Raw genomic sequence first — 14,710 nt, 5'->3', positions numbered from 1 at the left:
GTTTTCCACTTTTTAAAAATTTGGTAACTTAAAAGTCGTCTGGAAATTTTACATCTTGGAAAAATAAACAAGCCAACCAACATACAAAGTTCTTCAACCCCCATTTATGCTTCCTACTTTATATCACTTATCTTCTCCTGTAAATTATTCAGGTGTGCTCCTAACCTACTTTCTGATCCTAAGCATGTGACAGATTTGGTTAGTGAGATTTGCTGTTCCCACTTTGTTTACATAAATTTCTACTTCATATATGTAGTATTACATGTAATGGTATTAGAGACTGTGAGAAAAAAATGAGATCTTGTGGCAAGTTGGATTTGTATTCAGAAAATTGCAGAACTAAGAAAAAATTGTGCATGTTTATTGCATGTAAAAGTTTATATTTGATTGTTTCTTTTATGGAGTTTTTGTGTTATTGGTTTCGCTTTGTTATTCAGAATAGTGGTGAACAACTGGTCCCTATAATTAATATTTTATTTTTGGAAGGCTTAACAGTTTAATAGTATCTTAGGAGTAAAAGATGCTTTTAAACAAAGATGTATTTTTTAAGCAAAGTAGAAATATTAGTTCTCTATGATATATATTTATGTATATGATATACACTTTTACATATGATAAGATCAGAATGTTTTTATTTATAGATTCCAGACAACACTGTAGATTTCTCTTGTCCTTCCTTTATCACTTTTGAAAAATATAAATAGCTTTGTGTATAGCTACTTAACACTACTCGTATTTTGCAGGAATAATTTCGTCTGTTAAGGTTACTAAAGGATTGCTTATTTTAAGATTGAGTTTGTAGAATGTCATATGTATATTTTGGATTAAGGTTATTACTGTTTTAAGATTTTATTTAGAATTTTATTAGAGATACTTTGAACCTAAAACATTGTGTAGTCTTGGCATTGAGAAATGCAGCTGATGGTCTTTATCCATCGTAATTTAAATTTTAAAATATGATCCATAATATTGTTTTATTTAACTTAAACTTATAAGCATATGAGGAACCCAAATGAATGGCCATTGAACGAGGTGATAGTAAATGTTGACTGCGTACTTGAACTTGCAAGTTTCAGTTGCGTGGTTTTGTGCTGCGCTCTGCATCCTGATGCTCCCATAGGGCAGCTTTTACAGTCAGCTGACCGTTAAGAACTAGAAGTGTATCAGCTTAAGTTGAAAAGACGTAATTTAAAGAGGACCTAGGAGAGTGATTTTTTTAAAAAATTTTTACGAACAGAAAATATTAGAACAAAAAAATTGGAGGGTAATGTACTTTGGTCATATAAAAATATTCTCAGATAGCTTTTAAGAGGTGCAGCGGTATAAAGTAAATTTCTAGTCAAAAGAGAGTCCCTTCAGATTTTAAAAATCACCTGAATAATTACTTGAGAAATTGATAGCATGTTTTGAAAGCTCAATCTGAGATATTTGTAATTTATCTTAATTTTTAATTTAATTGATCTTAAATCTACATTTTTATCTTCTTATAATTTTATTTAATGTTTAAAATTTGTTCTGATCTGTCAAAGCAACTATTTTTTTTGAGGGGATATTGGTTGTAATTACTTAGTAATTTATGTTTAGGTATGGTTTATTCTAAGAAACTATAAGAATACATTTTGTTTTCCTGAACTTGTCAATAATGCATATATGGCTATTGTATCATCCTTATGTTGGCTTAAGGAGTAAGTTAAAAGAATTAAAATAGTGTCAATACCAAATTAAATCTCATTTGTATTGCAAGAGGGCTAAATTATTGTGGGAATGCCAAGTTAAAATATTGACTTCAGCTTGGGAAATATGAAAAAGTTTAAAGTGAAAATTAATTACAACACGAATTATGGATAGCTTTGTGTTTAAGTTGCTTTTTGTTTTTAAAAATGGGACTCTTCCCCATCTTCTCTAGGCCATCCACTCTGCTGCCTGGCATCACGAAGGGAAACAGTTCATCTGCAGTCATTCGGATGGCACCTTGACCATATGGAACGTGAGGTCCTCCGCTAAGCCGGTACAGACAATCGCTCCACATGGTAAGAATGCATCCCTTTTAAATACCATCCGAATTGTGAGGGACAGTAAACTGTCAGGAGTTTGCATTTGGATTTGTTTGTTTTTGAGGATAAAGATGAGTTTTCTTTCATTTTGAGGGAATTAAAAATAATTACACATATAGAAATAGTATGCGATAACCAGGTAATAAAATCTCAAATTAACTATATTTGTAGTTGAAATTGCAAATTTGAACTTTGAGAAAACGACTGTTACAGTATCTTTTTGAGTATTGTTTCTCCAGTAGTCAAAAAGGTAAATAATTTTATGAGCGATATAGGACTTTAGGCTTTTGTCATCTTAAAGTTATCAATTGCAAGTTGCTAATGTATATATGACCGTGTATTGAAACACTCAGAACTCTATAGAAAGTAATTTTATGCATTAAAATGTAGTGTCAAGGGTCCCTAAGATCACCCCAAGTTTGATGATTCACTAGGAGGATTCACAGAACTGAGCAAAAGGATGCAAAGCAAAATCAGCAAAGGGAAAAGGCACATGGGGTGAAGTCTGGAGGAAGCCAGGCACAAGCTGCCAAGAGTCCTCTGCCCGGGGAGTCTGCCAGCACGTGCTTACTTCCTCCAGCAATGAGTTATTGCCAGCATGTGTGACATGGTGTCCACCAGGGAAGCTCACCTGAGCCCAGGAGCCCAGAGATTTTATTGGCATAAGTCCGTAGACACCCTCTGCTTTAGCACGTTCCAAAATTTCAGATGCCCAGAGGAAAAGCAGGGATTCATCATAAACTGTACTGTTTGTACAAACAGCTTAGGCACAGTGTGCCATCCTTATCAGTCTGGGAATTGTGGAAGGGTCTCGAAAGCCAATTTACCAGATGCCAACCAAGAACTGACCTTGGAGGCCGACCTTTCTAGGGAAAACAGGCTCAAGCCTGCTATGTTAACTCTTTTCTGCACAAGTATGTTTACAAAACCTACAAAGAAGGTTTTAGTAGGGTGTTTATGAACAGATTATAAAGGACTTCTTTGTGTTTTGGATGAAGCCAAATTCATTTGGAAAAATGAATGTACTTTTTTTTTTTTTTATTAATCTGCATTCTCCAGCTCTACCGTAAGAGATTCTTAACCAGCAAATTTAGGGAAATTAAAGGAACTGTTCTTTAAATTGGTAACATATTGAAGAGTATCCTTGTACTATTGTGAATGTTTCATTGTTTGCTTTAAAATATGCTTGCCCGCTTTTTTAAAAAGTCGGTACATTCTGAATTATTGCAATGTAGAAATTAAGGAAACAGTAAAATTAAAAATTTATCTGTCTCGGGCAGTATGGGTTTTCAGACTTGTTTGTTTCTGGTAAAAGTAACCATTCTTGAAGCCACATATTTTGGTATATTTTACCACTGCTTTGTGGTAGCGGTCATCTTCTGGAAAAGCACTTATTTTAAATTTGCTACAGATCTAATTATGCGTGCATCCAGAGGATAGCCCTTAGGATACTAGGTTCCAGTCTTTTTCTTAATATATTTTCGATCTTCCTTCTGTTAGTGGCTAGATCCCTAATCTTAGTGGTACGCCTGAGAATTTTCATAAATTTTAGGATCTCCCAACCCCACTGGAACCGAGGAATCCAGAACACTAAAAAAGTAGATGATTCGTTTAAAAACCTTTCATTTCAAATCCAGAAGAAATGAAACTAGTATTGAAGACGGTAGAAATATATGCTATTGGTTTTGTGGTTTTAAGTTCACCTGAAGTTTTATCTTTTTTCCTAAGAATAGTACAAAGAGTTTTTTCTTTTGAACCATTTGAGAGTAAGTTGTTGACATACCATCCAGTCACCCCAAAATGTTCCAGTATCTGTTTCTTATTAACAAGGGCATTCTCCTGTGTCACCAGGTTTTGCCTTTTCTCTGAAGGTCTGTATGGAGATTAGATGTGGTTGTCAGGTTTCTTCAGTCTCTTTCAAACTGGGATGGTTCTTGGGCCTTTTCTTGACTTTTATAACTGACAATTTTGAAGATTGTAGGTCAGTTATGTTTAAAATGTGCCTCCGTATGGTTTTATCTGATGTTTTTTCATGATTAGATTCAGGTTGCACATTTTCTTCAGGAATATCCCCAAAGGATTGATGAGTTCCTTTTGCCTCCTCTCAGGTGGAGCCTGTGTTTGATTTGTCCTATATGGGTGATGTCTCATGCCTTAATTCCTTGATTAAGCTGCTGTCTGCTGGGTCTCTCCATTATAACTTTACTCTTTTCCCTTTGAAATTAATAAGTATTTTTGATTTGTATCTGTAATCACCAAATATTTTGATCTGAAGGAAGTACTTTGAGACTATAAATCAAACTGTTCCCTATCCAGCTTTGACCCTCTGGTTTTAGCATCTTTTGATGTTTGTTGGCTGGATTAATTATTGCTGTGATGGTTGCCAAATGGTGATTTTCTGTTTAATCTTGATCTTTTTTTATGTTGAAAACCTAGATCCTTGAGAGCAGACTTTTATAAGTGGCAGAAATAAGTTTCTACAGAGTTTGTGGTATCTTAGCAAAAGAGGATCACTAGCTACAATTATTTTTAAAGAAACAAGATGAAGAATATTTGATTTAACGTTTTTTTCCCAAAATTAGAATCCAAACAAAATGTAAATAAATTTTTTCTGTGGCAGATGTTAAAAAGTAAGATGGTATTTGTTGCACAATAGAGCAGTCTAAAACTGTAGATGATCAGAAGTAGTCGTTATTTATAAAATATGCATTATTTTCACCAGTAGTAATGTTTACTGCTTACTGCTAGTGGCAGGTGATCTACCAAAGTTGAATTTATGTTGGTAGCTGAGCTCAGTGGCAAACTAAATGCATTTTTATACATTAAAGTACAAAAAAAGTGTTTTCCATACCATAACAAGTTATCATATATTCCATATGTACCATATTCATGGTATATAATTTTCAGGATACTAAATGTCTGCTTTGATGTGTTGAAATTTAGGGTTTTTTCTTATTACTGTCTTCTGTTATGGTCTCTTGCTCTTACTTTTTAGCAGTTACAGCAAATTACTTTAAATGTACTAGACTTTTAAAATTTTGCCCATTTTGGATTTTTTCATATTTAAACCCATCTAATGGTTGTTTAAGTATCTTATTCTTAAAAAAACGTTTATAAGTATTACCTCAATAGGCATCTAATGGTTGTTTAAGTATCTTATTCTTAAAAAAACGTTTATAAGTATTACCTCAATAGGCAGGAACTGATTTTACTTTAAGACTCCTACCGGCACTTTATTTTAATGTTTACTCCTAAGAATAGCTTAAGACGTCCTTGAAGAATCTGTTCAGAAGACGTTAATACTCCATCAGACTAACGGGATTTTGAAGCCAGACTTGTAGTCAAGCCCTGGGTCCATTGTTTCTGGCTCTGTGACCTTTAAGAAGTTGGTTAACATTTCTGAACCTCAGCGTTCTCCTCTGTAGAGATGATAATTAAATTTACTCTAGTCTTCTCACATGGTTGTTGTGGGGACTATTTTTGTTTATTCATTCAACAAATAGTGGGTCTACCATGTGATGGGCACTGTTCTGTGGCCTGCATCAAATGAGCAAAGTGGAAGTGGAAGTACCTGGACATTGTGATGTGCTGTACATATGCAATTATAGTAAATGTAAATCTGGGTACGTTATTTACCTGGTAGGATAGGACCAAAAGATTTTTAGATTAGAGTAGTGTTCCCCAAAATACATTTCACAATACTAGTTTTTCTTAATGAGTTGTTTGGTGAAAAATTGTTAGGGTCAAAGTTTTGGAAATGCTGACTTAAAGTTGAACATTGTCTTCACTGCAAGACTTCTTAACCTTTAATATATACCATGAATCTCTAAGAAGGAGGATATATATGCATATATGTATTGTTATTTATATTGGTTTATATATTCATTTATTTAATGTGGCTTTCCCAAACTTATTTGCCTTTAGCATTGTTTGTTCTCAGAACATCTTGTGGTTCCCCAGTGTTCCATGGAATGTGCTCTGAGAAGTGATGGCCTGGCGCTTGGACTGTAATTGAATTAGGAGGCAGTTCTCCAGATTTGTTGTCTATGCTCAGTCTTCCCTCGGATGGCCTCTTTCCTGCTCACGGTGTTTGATGGTAGACTCTTACCCTGAGGGGCATAGTAGTTATCTAGATAGTGATGATAAGATGGCCAGCAAAGGAGAATAATTTTGTGATATAATACTGAATAATTTACTATGCATATCAAGATGGTTTATAATTATATTTTTTCAGAAAGTCTTCATTTGTGTGTCTGAAATTACTCAAGAGGTAATTTCTGACTAAAACAAACAAAATTGATAGCTCCCTTTAATCTAGTTTTTATGAATTTCCCTGGCAATCCGACAACCCGGAATGTAATTCTAGCTTTGCTGTATGTGAAATACTTTGTGGAGATAATTACTCTTCCCTGGGACTTAGTTTTATCGTATGTAAAATGGCAGGATTGAACAAAGTGATTTTTAAGGTATAGAGTTTTGGGAACATAGGGAAATTAAGCAGGGTTTGTTCCATCTGTTGACTGTGCAAAGTCGTTTCATCTTGATGGACCGCACATTCTGTATTTCTGTATGGTAAGCCTGGGGAGTGAGCTCTGCTTCTCTCTCTGTTTTGGCCTCTTTCTCTCCTATGGCAGGTAGAGTTTCATTATTTAGGAAGGAAGAACTTTGATAGTCCTGGCATGGATCACATACTTACCCTTAAGCAATCCTCATGGTTAAGTGATTTGCTGGCCCAGGGCCCTGCAGGGTCTCCCCTGTAACCCTACGTGTGTGTGTGTGTGTGTGTGTGTGTGTGTGTGTGGAGAGAGAGAGAGAGAGAGAGAGAGAGAGAGATTGTTATCTTCACCAGAATCAGATTATTCTCAAAGGAAATGGAGATGATAGACGGTCAAAATCAATAGGTGTTCATTATAGGAAATGACATTTTAAAATTTAGTTTCTGGAGCTTACTTATAAGTACAATCAATCCACTTATCAAGGAATAAACCAAGATTAGGGAACTTTTATTCTATTAAGGGTCACTGAAGGAAAAATAAAATCAAAGTTCACATAAGTAAAAGTCAGCTTAATGTAATATTTTAAGGATGTGACATACAAAAAACTTGATTAATCTACTTTTAAGATTCAGCTGAAGCATGAAACATTCAATAAATAGTAAAACCATACTGCAGTTGTTTAAATAGTTCATTATGAGGTTTTCCCCAGTTTATGTATTTGAAAGGACTTACTGGACTCCACAGAACATACTCAGATAAGGCTTTTATTTAAAGGCAAAGGATGTGGTGCAGCGGGAGAAAGAGAATGCGGGTCAGCATTCTGAGCGACATCCCATATGCGGGCTCCCGCAGGTGCTGAAGTGCGCGCAAGGATTGTGCTGAGTCTCCAGCTCCACCCACCGAGATCTGGCTTCTGAGGAACTCAGAAACTCTCAGGGAGGCCCTTGAAATGATCAAGCCAGTCTTGCCAAACCAGTTAGGCCACTTGCCAACCATCAGTAAAACTGCTACCCTGGGAGTCACTAGGGGAGTTTTGGACCTTGAACAAGCACATCATAAATCCCATTGCCCTTGGCCAAGAGTCAAAAAGCAGATGTCCAGCTGTCTTCAGTTCAGCTGTGAATTAACTATCTCCATACTCATTAAGGAAAGAACCCTCTCCCCATTTCAGACGAGTGTTGTTAACAATGCGATTTGCCAGTTTGAATCACTTTAATTTCTAGAGCATCGCTGTTCAATAGAAATATAATGTGAGCTACATGTGTAGTTTTAAATTTACTAGTAACTATACTAAGGACAGTGAAAAAAGTAAAATTAATTTTAAAATGTTATTTAACCCAAAATATGCAAAATATCAACATACAAAATTAAGATATTTCACATTCTTTCTTTGTACTCTTTGAACTCTGTTGTGTATTTTATATTATAACAAATCTAAACTTGGTCTAGCCCCATTTCAGCACCCAATGGCCATGTGGGAGTGATGGCTGCCATGCTAGATGGCCAGCTCTAGGCTGAGAACATCACTGCTGTGTGACAACTGTATCAGTTAGAATATACGTTCTCCATTCTAAATGGCAAAATTAAAAACTAAGGAAGCACTTGTTTTTGTCAATGATCCTCACTCATTTTTTTAATGTATCTTCATTCATTCATTCAACAGACATTTATTGAGCGCCTCCTGTACACCAGAGATGAAATACTGGAAATATGATGCACTTGGAGAACTCATAGTCCAGTGAATGAAAACGATCTATAAACTGATAACTAGAATGCGTATGACGAGTGCTGATAAAGGCATGCATAGGATGATGTGGAAACAGAAGTAGTGGGTATGTTTTTGGATGAAGGGTGTAGGAAGATTTCACAAATTTAGGTTATATGAGCTTGGTCTTAAAGGATGAATGGGATGTTATGAGATAGGAAAGAGCAGAGCAAGGTTATTTTAGTCAGAAGATACAAAGACATAATCCAAAGCAGGTAATCTTGGAAAACTGTTAATAGTTAATATGACCAGCATTTAAAATTCCTTTGGGCAGGTAGCAGGAAGTGAAGACACAACCGTGTATGGAAGCAAGAGTACTTATACATCATACTATGCTAACGAGTCTGGACTTCATGATGGAGATGTAGTAAATGATTTACATAAGAAACAACATTTATATTCTGGAAATACTACTCTGATGGTATTGCGTCAGTGGAGCTAGGCACAGAAGAGGAGGGCCAGTTAGAAAGCCGTTGTAAACAATAAATAGTGAAGATTTCACTTGTGACGGCAAATGGGAAGAAATGGACGTACATACATAAAATTCTGGAATTAGATTCACCAAGACTTAACCAAGTTCATTGTGGCCAAGTGGCTTATAGGGAGCAAGTCATAATAAGAGACAGAAGAAATCGGATGTGACATGGAGGTTTACCTGATTTATTAAGTCAAGTTTTATAATTAACCAGATCTTTTCAACGACATATCAAGGCAGTTCACAGGTAGTTGAAAAAACTAGCACAGGTTTTTGCTACTCAGGTGGCATAGCGAGTAAGGAGAAAAGTGACACCTAGTGGTGAAATCCAGCGATCCTTTAAGCATCCTTTGACTTACGTGTGCTGTATGGAATCTTAGCTAGCGCCTTATTGCTTGATTCAGTTTAGAAAATGGTTAGTCTAGGATTACACTTGAATAAATTAACCTTTCTGGAACCCAAGCAATAGTTGGTGACGTAATTTTAAAAACCTGAGTTGAAAAATGATCAGAGTACGCAGATCAAAAGGACTCAGTAATTTCCAAGCAAGGTTAATGAGGAAAGATCACTATAAAAACTGCAGCATTTGTGATTTACAGAGATAATGAAACTACTCTGTTAGCATCCTTGCATGCGGTGGAAAAAAAGTTTACTTATAAAGAAATAAAAATCAGATCGGCTTTAAACTTTATTCTAAGTTTAAGTGCTAGATACAGTAGAGCAATATCAAGACTATTGAGCAAAGCAAAAGTTAAGAACTTTGTACCTAGCCAGGTTTTATACAAGATATAGAAGCTCAGACTTGGAAAGGTTCAGTAAATACATTACCCGATGCTCTTAAAATGGTTCCAGCCACTGAAAGATTGGTGGTGAATATCGAAATAAGTCAAATGAAGTTATATCTGAAAAATTGTTTTACTTCATAAAACAAAATGCATACAACAAAATAATTTTTGAGAATAAATGTAAAATTTGCATCTATAAGCCCAAATTACATCAGTCTGACGCTCTCAATCAGAGCCTTGGGTGTAGAAGATGGATCCAGGGCTGATGCTGGCCTTCTTCAAAGCAGATATGGAAATTCCTCGCTAAAAGATCGTGTTTCTCTGAACAGGTTGAAATTCTTACTTTGTTCCTCGCACTGCTCGAGGGTCTACTTTTCAGATTTAAGCCTCCTTTTTTCTATACCTTCCTTTTTCCCTCAATTCCCTCTCCCACCTCAACAAACCAGTCTCCTCCCCCGGGCAGTCCTTTGCGGTCTCTTGGCCTGCTGTTCTGCTTCCCTCTCTTACCCGGCACTTCTTGGGTCTTGTAAATTGGGAGGCTGGAGGTTCAGGATTCTGCTGTCTGCATACAGAGAGGAAGAGGCGATCCCCCAGGACTTTAAGGCAGGATTAGTTACTGTCATACCACTTGACAGGTGTGTATTTATAAAAATTTAATGTAATAAAGGTGACTTCATATCAGTGGGGGAAGTTATGATGGTTCCATAAATAGCGCTGGCAGGTGCATTCCTATATCACAATTCGTCAGGCTGTACACGTTAAGTATGTGTGTGCACTTTATTGTCTGGCAGTTATCGCTCAGTAAAACTATTAAAATAGTGCTGAAATTATTAGAAGAAAAATACCTTCTTTGTACCAAAATAGATTTCAGAAAATAATTAAATGTAATAAATGATACTATAGTGCAATTGCAAGAAATTGCAAAAAAAAAAAATCTTTTGAAATGATTTTGCTGTGGAGAAGAACTTCCTAACCATGGAACCAAAGAGGAGAATGACAAAAAAGACTGCTGGCTTTTTATACATATCCATACACATGTGTGTGTCATCATACATAAATGGGATCAGTCCCTTCTCCCTCAGCCTTCCCCCACGTCAGCAGCCCAGTCCCCTTTTGTGCCCCACCAGGTAAGCTATGTCAAAAATCGTACAGGTGTTCTTCCAAAATATATATATATATATTTCTAAAACCATATATATCCCTACACACATAGATAAACTTAGGAGATTTTTTTGGTCATTGTTTTACATAAAATAGAATTCTGTTAGTCTTTGTTGTTGTTGTTTTTCGAGGAAGATTAGCCCTGAGCTTACATCTGCTGCCAATGCTCCTCTTTTTTGCTGAGGAAGATTGGCCCTGAGCTAACATCCATTCCCATCTTCCTCTACTTTATATGTGGGACACCTACCACAGCATGGCTTGATGAGCGGTGTGTAGGTCCACACCTGGGATCTGAACTGGCGAACCCCCGGCCACCAAACTCAACCACTATACTGCTGGGCCAGCCCCATTTCTATTAGTCTTTTTTTTCCATCTTGCTTTTCCACTGTGCTTAATCCCCTGTGCTTTAGGAAGATCTCTCTGTGTCACCTGGCATGGCTCTAATTCCTTCATTTTAATGGTAAGGTAATAGATTGTTTCACAATTTATTCAGCCTTTTCAAATTAATGGACATTCACTTTATTTTCCGTTCTTGATCACTACAAATTATGTTGCTGTTACCTTCCTGTACCTATTCAATAGGAATTGGTCCTTTTGCTTCTATATACAAATGCTCAAGAGTAAAATTGTTTCTCCTCAAAGGGTTTTAGGTATTTCTGTTTGTAGTAAATGCTGTTACACTGCTTTCCAAAAAGACTGTATCCTTCGCAATTCTAGCAGCCACGGATCAGTGGCTCTTTCCCGACATTCCTGGCAGCAGTAGATATTATAGCTCATTTTACTTTCCACCATTTTACTTTTTTTTTTTTTTTTACTTCCTGTGTGCTCAGGGTCTCAAAGTCAGCCAGAGATGAGTGGCTGGGCCCTTTCCTTTCCCAGCAGGTCCTCCCTGGGCATGCACGCAGCCTTGCACAGCTGTGCAGACTCTTAGATCCCAGGAGTATGTCTAGTTCTTCAGAATTTTCTTCTCATTCCTGCCCTGGCTCTTATCCGCCTCAGCTGAAACCACAGCCTTAGGCAGCTGCCTGGTGCCCGCAGATGGCTGCTGTTTTTGCGATGCCCTGGAGGGAGGGCCTTTTCCCTCCTGAGCTGGGGTCTCTCTCGGATGAAATGGCCACACCACCTTGGGAATAGAGTTTCCAGGGAGCTGCGAGTTGGGACAGACAGCTCTTGTGCTCTCGGGAAGCTGGTTTTAATGGAACTGCAAAAATACTCAGTCCTTTCTGATGGCTGACATTATTGCCTTTTCGAGGCCACTGGCCACTAAGCTGGGAAGTGAGGGGGCCGGGAACAGCCCTCCATGGAAGCATCCCAGTCTACCATCTTACCGAGGTCTCGTCGTTTCTGTGGGGAGACTGTACGATCCGCTTGTTTTGTGGCTTCAGTTAATTTCCAGAGGTCTGGAGTGGTTAACTTGAGTTGCTTTACTAGTGTTTCAATTTTTGTGGGAGAGCGAGTTCACGGAGGTTCTCACTGTCATTCTGGAAGTCAGTCTCCTTCCCTCGTTTCTTAGCCATTCCAAGAAACGCTGTTGGAATTCTAACTATATTACATTTGTAAATTGATTTTGGAAGGATTGGCATTTTAGATTTTAAGCTTTTTTAACTGGAAACATGATTAAGACTCATAGACTTGATTATTTAAATGTATACATCTGTGCAGGTTTTAAAAATTTCTGAGTATTCAATCACAAATGACACTGGGGAAAATATTTGCAACATATAACGGACATAATATTAATGACCTCTGAATATTAAATTTACTTTTAAATATAAAGAAGATAACATACAAACATGGGTAAAGGACACAAGCTGTTTTTTAAAAGAAGAAATACAGATGACCCAAAAGCCTAAGAATGTTCAGAGTTATGGATTAAAACAGTACAAATTAAAATGAGATACCTTTTCCACTTATCAAATCAGAAAAAAAAATAGCATTGTTGGGGAAGAATGTAGCAAAATACTCTCCTACACTGTTGGTGGAAATACAAATTGGTGCAAGCTTTCTGAAATACAGTTCTACCCAGATATTCTTTTTCTAGAATTAATTCTAAGGAAAAATCATTAATTTATTCACTCATTAAATAGTTAGTGAGTGCCCACTCTGTGCCAAACAGTGTCTCCAGGAATACAGCAACAGAAAACACATACACACTTAAAAACATTTGCTTTCATGGAATTTGCTTGCTTGTTGGTAAGGCAAACAAGAAACAAAATAAAATACAGGGTCCTAGAATGAGCGAGGTCCTGTGGGGGAGAAAGCTGGGAAAGAGGACGAGAAGGGCTGGGGCGGGCGTGTGGGTTTGCAGTCCCCAGGAACAGTACCATGTTGAGAATGACTGATCTCTAAGAAGTGGAAATGCATGTTTTATTTTCTTTATATTTTTCTGAGTTGTTTCTACAATGAACATGTAGAAATAGGTAACAAATCAAAAAACATTTTTTTTAAATAATCAAAATTCTTTGACGGTATGAGTTTCTGACACCTTTTGTAGAGGTTGGTTTATTTCAGCAGTCTTTTGGACGTTACAAGGGATGGGTTTTACTTTAGGGGAATAAATATAAATGGGTTTATTAGCATAGGGTTTAATTATGCAGCCTGTCACACTTGTGTGAAAATATGATTTAGGTTTATTTTTCTTGAATCAAGCTATTTTAAAACTTGAATTAATTTAGCTAATTGAACTTTTGTTTTGCTTACCTGCAGTTAAGAACATTGAGAAGACTATCAACTTCTTACTAGAATTTTATCACATACATGTTACTAAGTTATGGATTTTAGTTACCTTTTAGCATGGAATGTCAATTAACTTAATTGATTATTTTAAATATCTTACTTTGTATTAAGTACTTCTTTCAGAATCACTTTAAAATGTTTCGTGGTGGATTTCATTATATTTCACTTTCATTTTATAAACTATCAATGTAAGAATTTAGATTAACTTAGAATTTTAGAATTTAATGCAGGAAAATATATTTTAGGAAAACAGTTAAAGGATGGGAAGAAGCCAGAACCGTGCAAACCTATCCTCAAGGTGGAATTCAAAACGACTAGATCTGGGTAAGATTTTAACTTCGTTGCCAATGTTGATTGTCTGTAATTACTCAAATAGCACTGAAGGCTGTGTGATCATTGCTTTGAAATCCCACGTTAGAATGGTGTAGCCCGGTCTGTAGTGCTCTCTTAATTTAACAAAATAACTAAAATTGGTAAATTTGGGGTGAAACATTTCTTTGTGTTCTCTCTGTCTTTAGTAGTTTTACAATATATCTTGGAAAGTTTGAGTTATTTTTTTGTCAAACTTCATATGTTCAGTTAGATTAGTCTTCAGTAACAATAGTGTTTATTCACTAGTGAAAACTGTGGAATAAGCAATGAAGAAAAAAGGCAAAGTTTAACCTATTTATACTATATATGTTAATTATGAATGTTATGTATTCAGAAGTTAAATTTCATAAGCATCTTTGACAATTAGAAAAATAAATAGTTTAATATTAAAGGAAGTTTGTCAGTTGTGTTTGAAGACATTGATTGCCACTGTATGAATTAGGTATGAGAATTATATGGCTTTTACAATTTATATATTTTACACATATTTTTGTATGTACCAAATGTTATATTTAAAAATATAATAAATGAAAAAATTTTTAAATGTTTCTTTGAAAATTCCCCATCTCTTTAACCTCTGAAGGAGCCCTTTAATTTCTGTTGTAGTTCCCCGGGAAAAGCGTGTGGTTTTATTCACTATAGCGTTGTAAGAGAGTGAATTTATGTGGTATGTATAGTGCAGGCTTCTCAAATTGTGGTCCCTGGACCAGCAACATCCGCTGAGAACTTGTTAGAAATGCGAATTCTCAGACTCCGCCCCAGACATACTGAATCAGAAACTGTCTGTGGGTGGAGCCCAGTGTTGTAACTAGACCCACAGGAGATTCTGATGCACACTAAAGTTTAGAACGATTGGTGTATTTTTT

General features: G+C 36.2%; 1 protein-coding gene across 5 annotated transcripts in view; it reads left to right on the top strand.

Annotated features, from left to right (window-relative positions):
* Positions 1-14,710, top strand: part of STXBP5 (syntaxin binding protein 5) — a 167,304-nt gene that overhangs the window by 67,902 nt on the left and 84,692 nt on the right. For all 5 annotated transcript variants that reach the window (XR_011535637.1, XR_011535636.1, XM_008539939.2 and 2 more), the window contains exons 8-9: positions 1,907-2,030; positions 13,718-13,796. Coding sequence is in view for 3 of the 5 variants with exons in the window: in XM_008539939.2 (XP_008538161.1) it covers positions 1,907-2,030; positions 13,718-13,796 (203 nt within the window). In the remaining 2 variants the exon portion in view is untranslated. The remainder of the gene's footprint in view (positions 1-1,906; positions 2,031-13,717; positions 13,797-14,710) is intronic.

This window comes from Equus przewalskii, chromosome 32 (assembly GCF_037783145.1).
Source record: "Equus przewalskii isolate Varuska chromosome 32, EquPr2, whole genome shotgun sequence".
NCBI classification, from domain to species: Eukaryota; Metazoa; Chordata; class Mammalia; order Perissodactyla; family Equidae; genus Equus; species Equus przewalskii.
The sequence above is the reverse complement of the archived record's forward strand: the minus strand, read 5'-3'. Positions and strand labels throughout refer to the sequence as shown.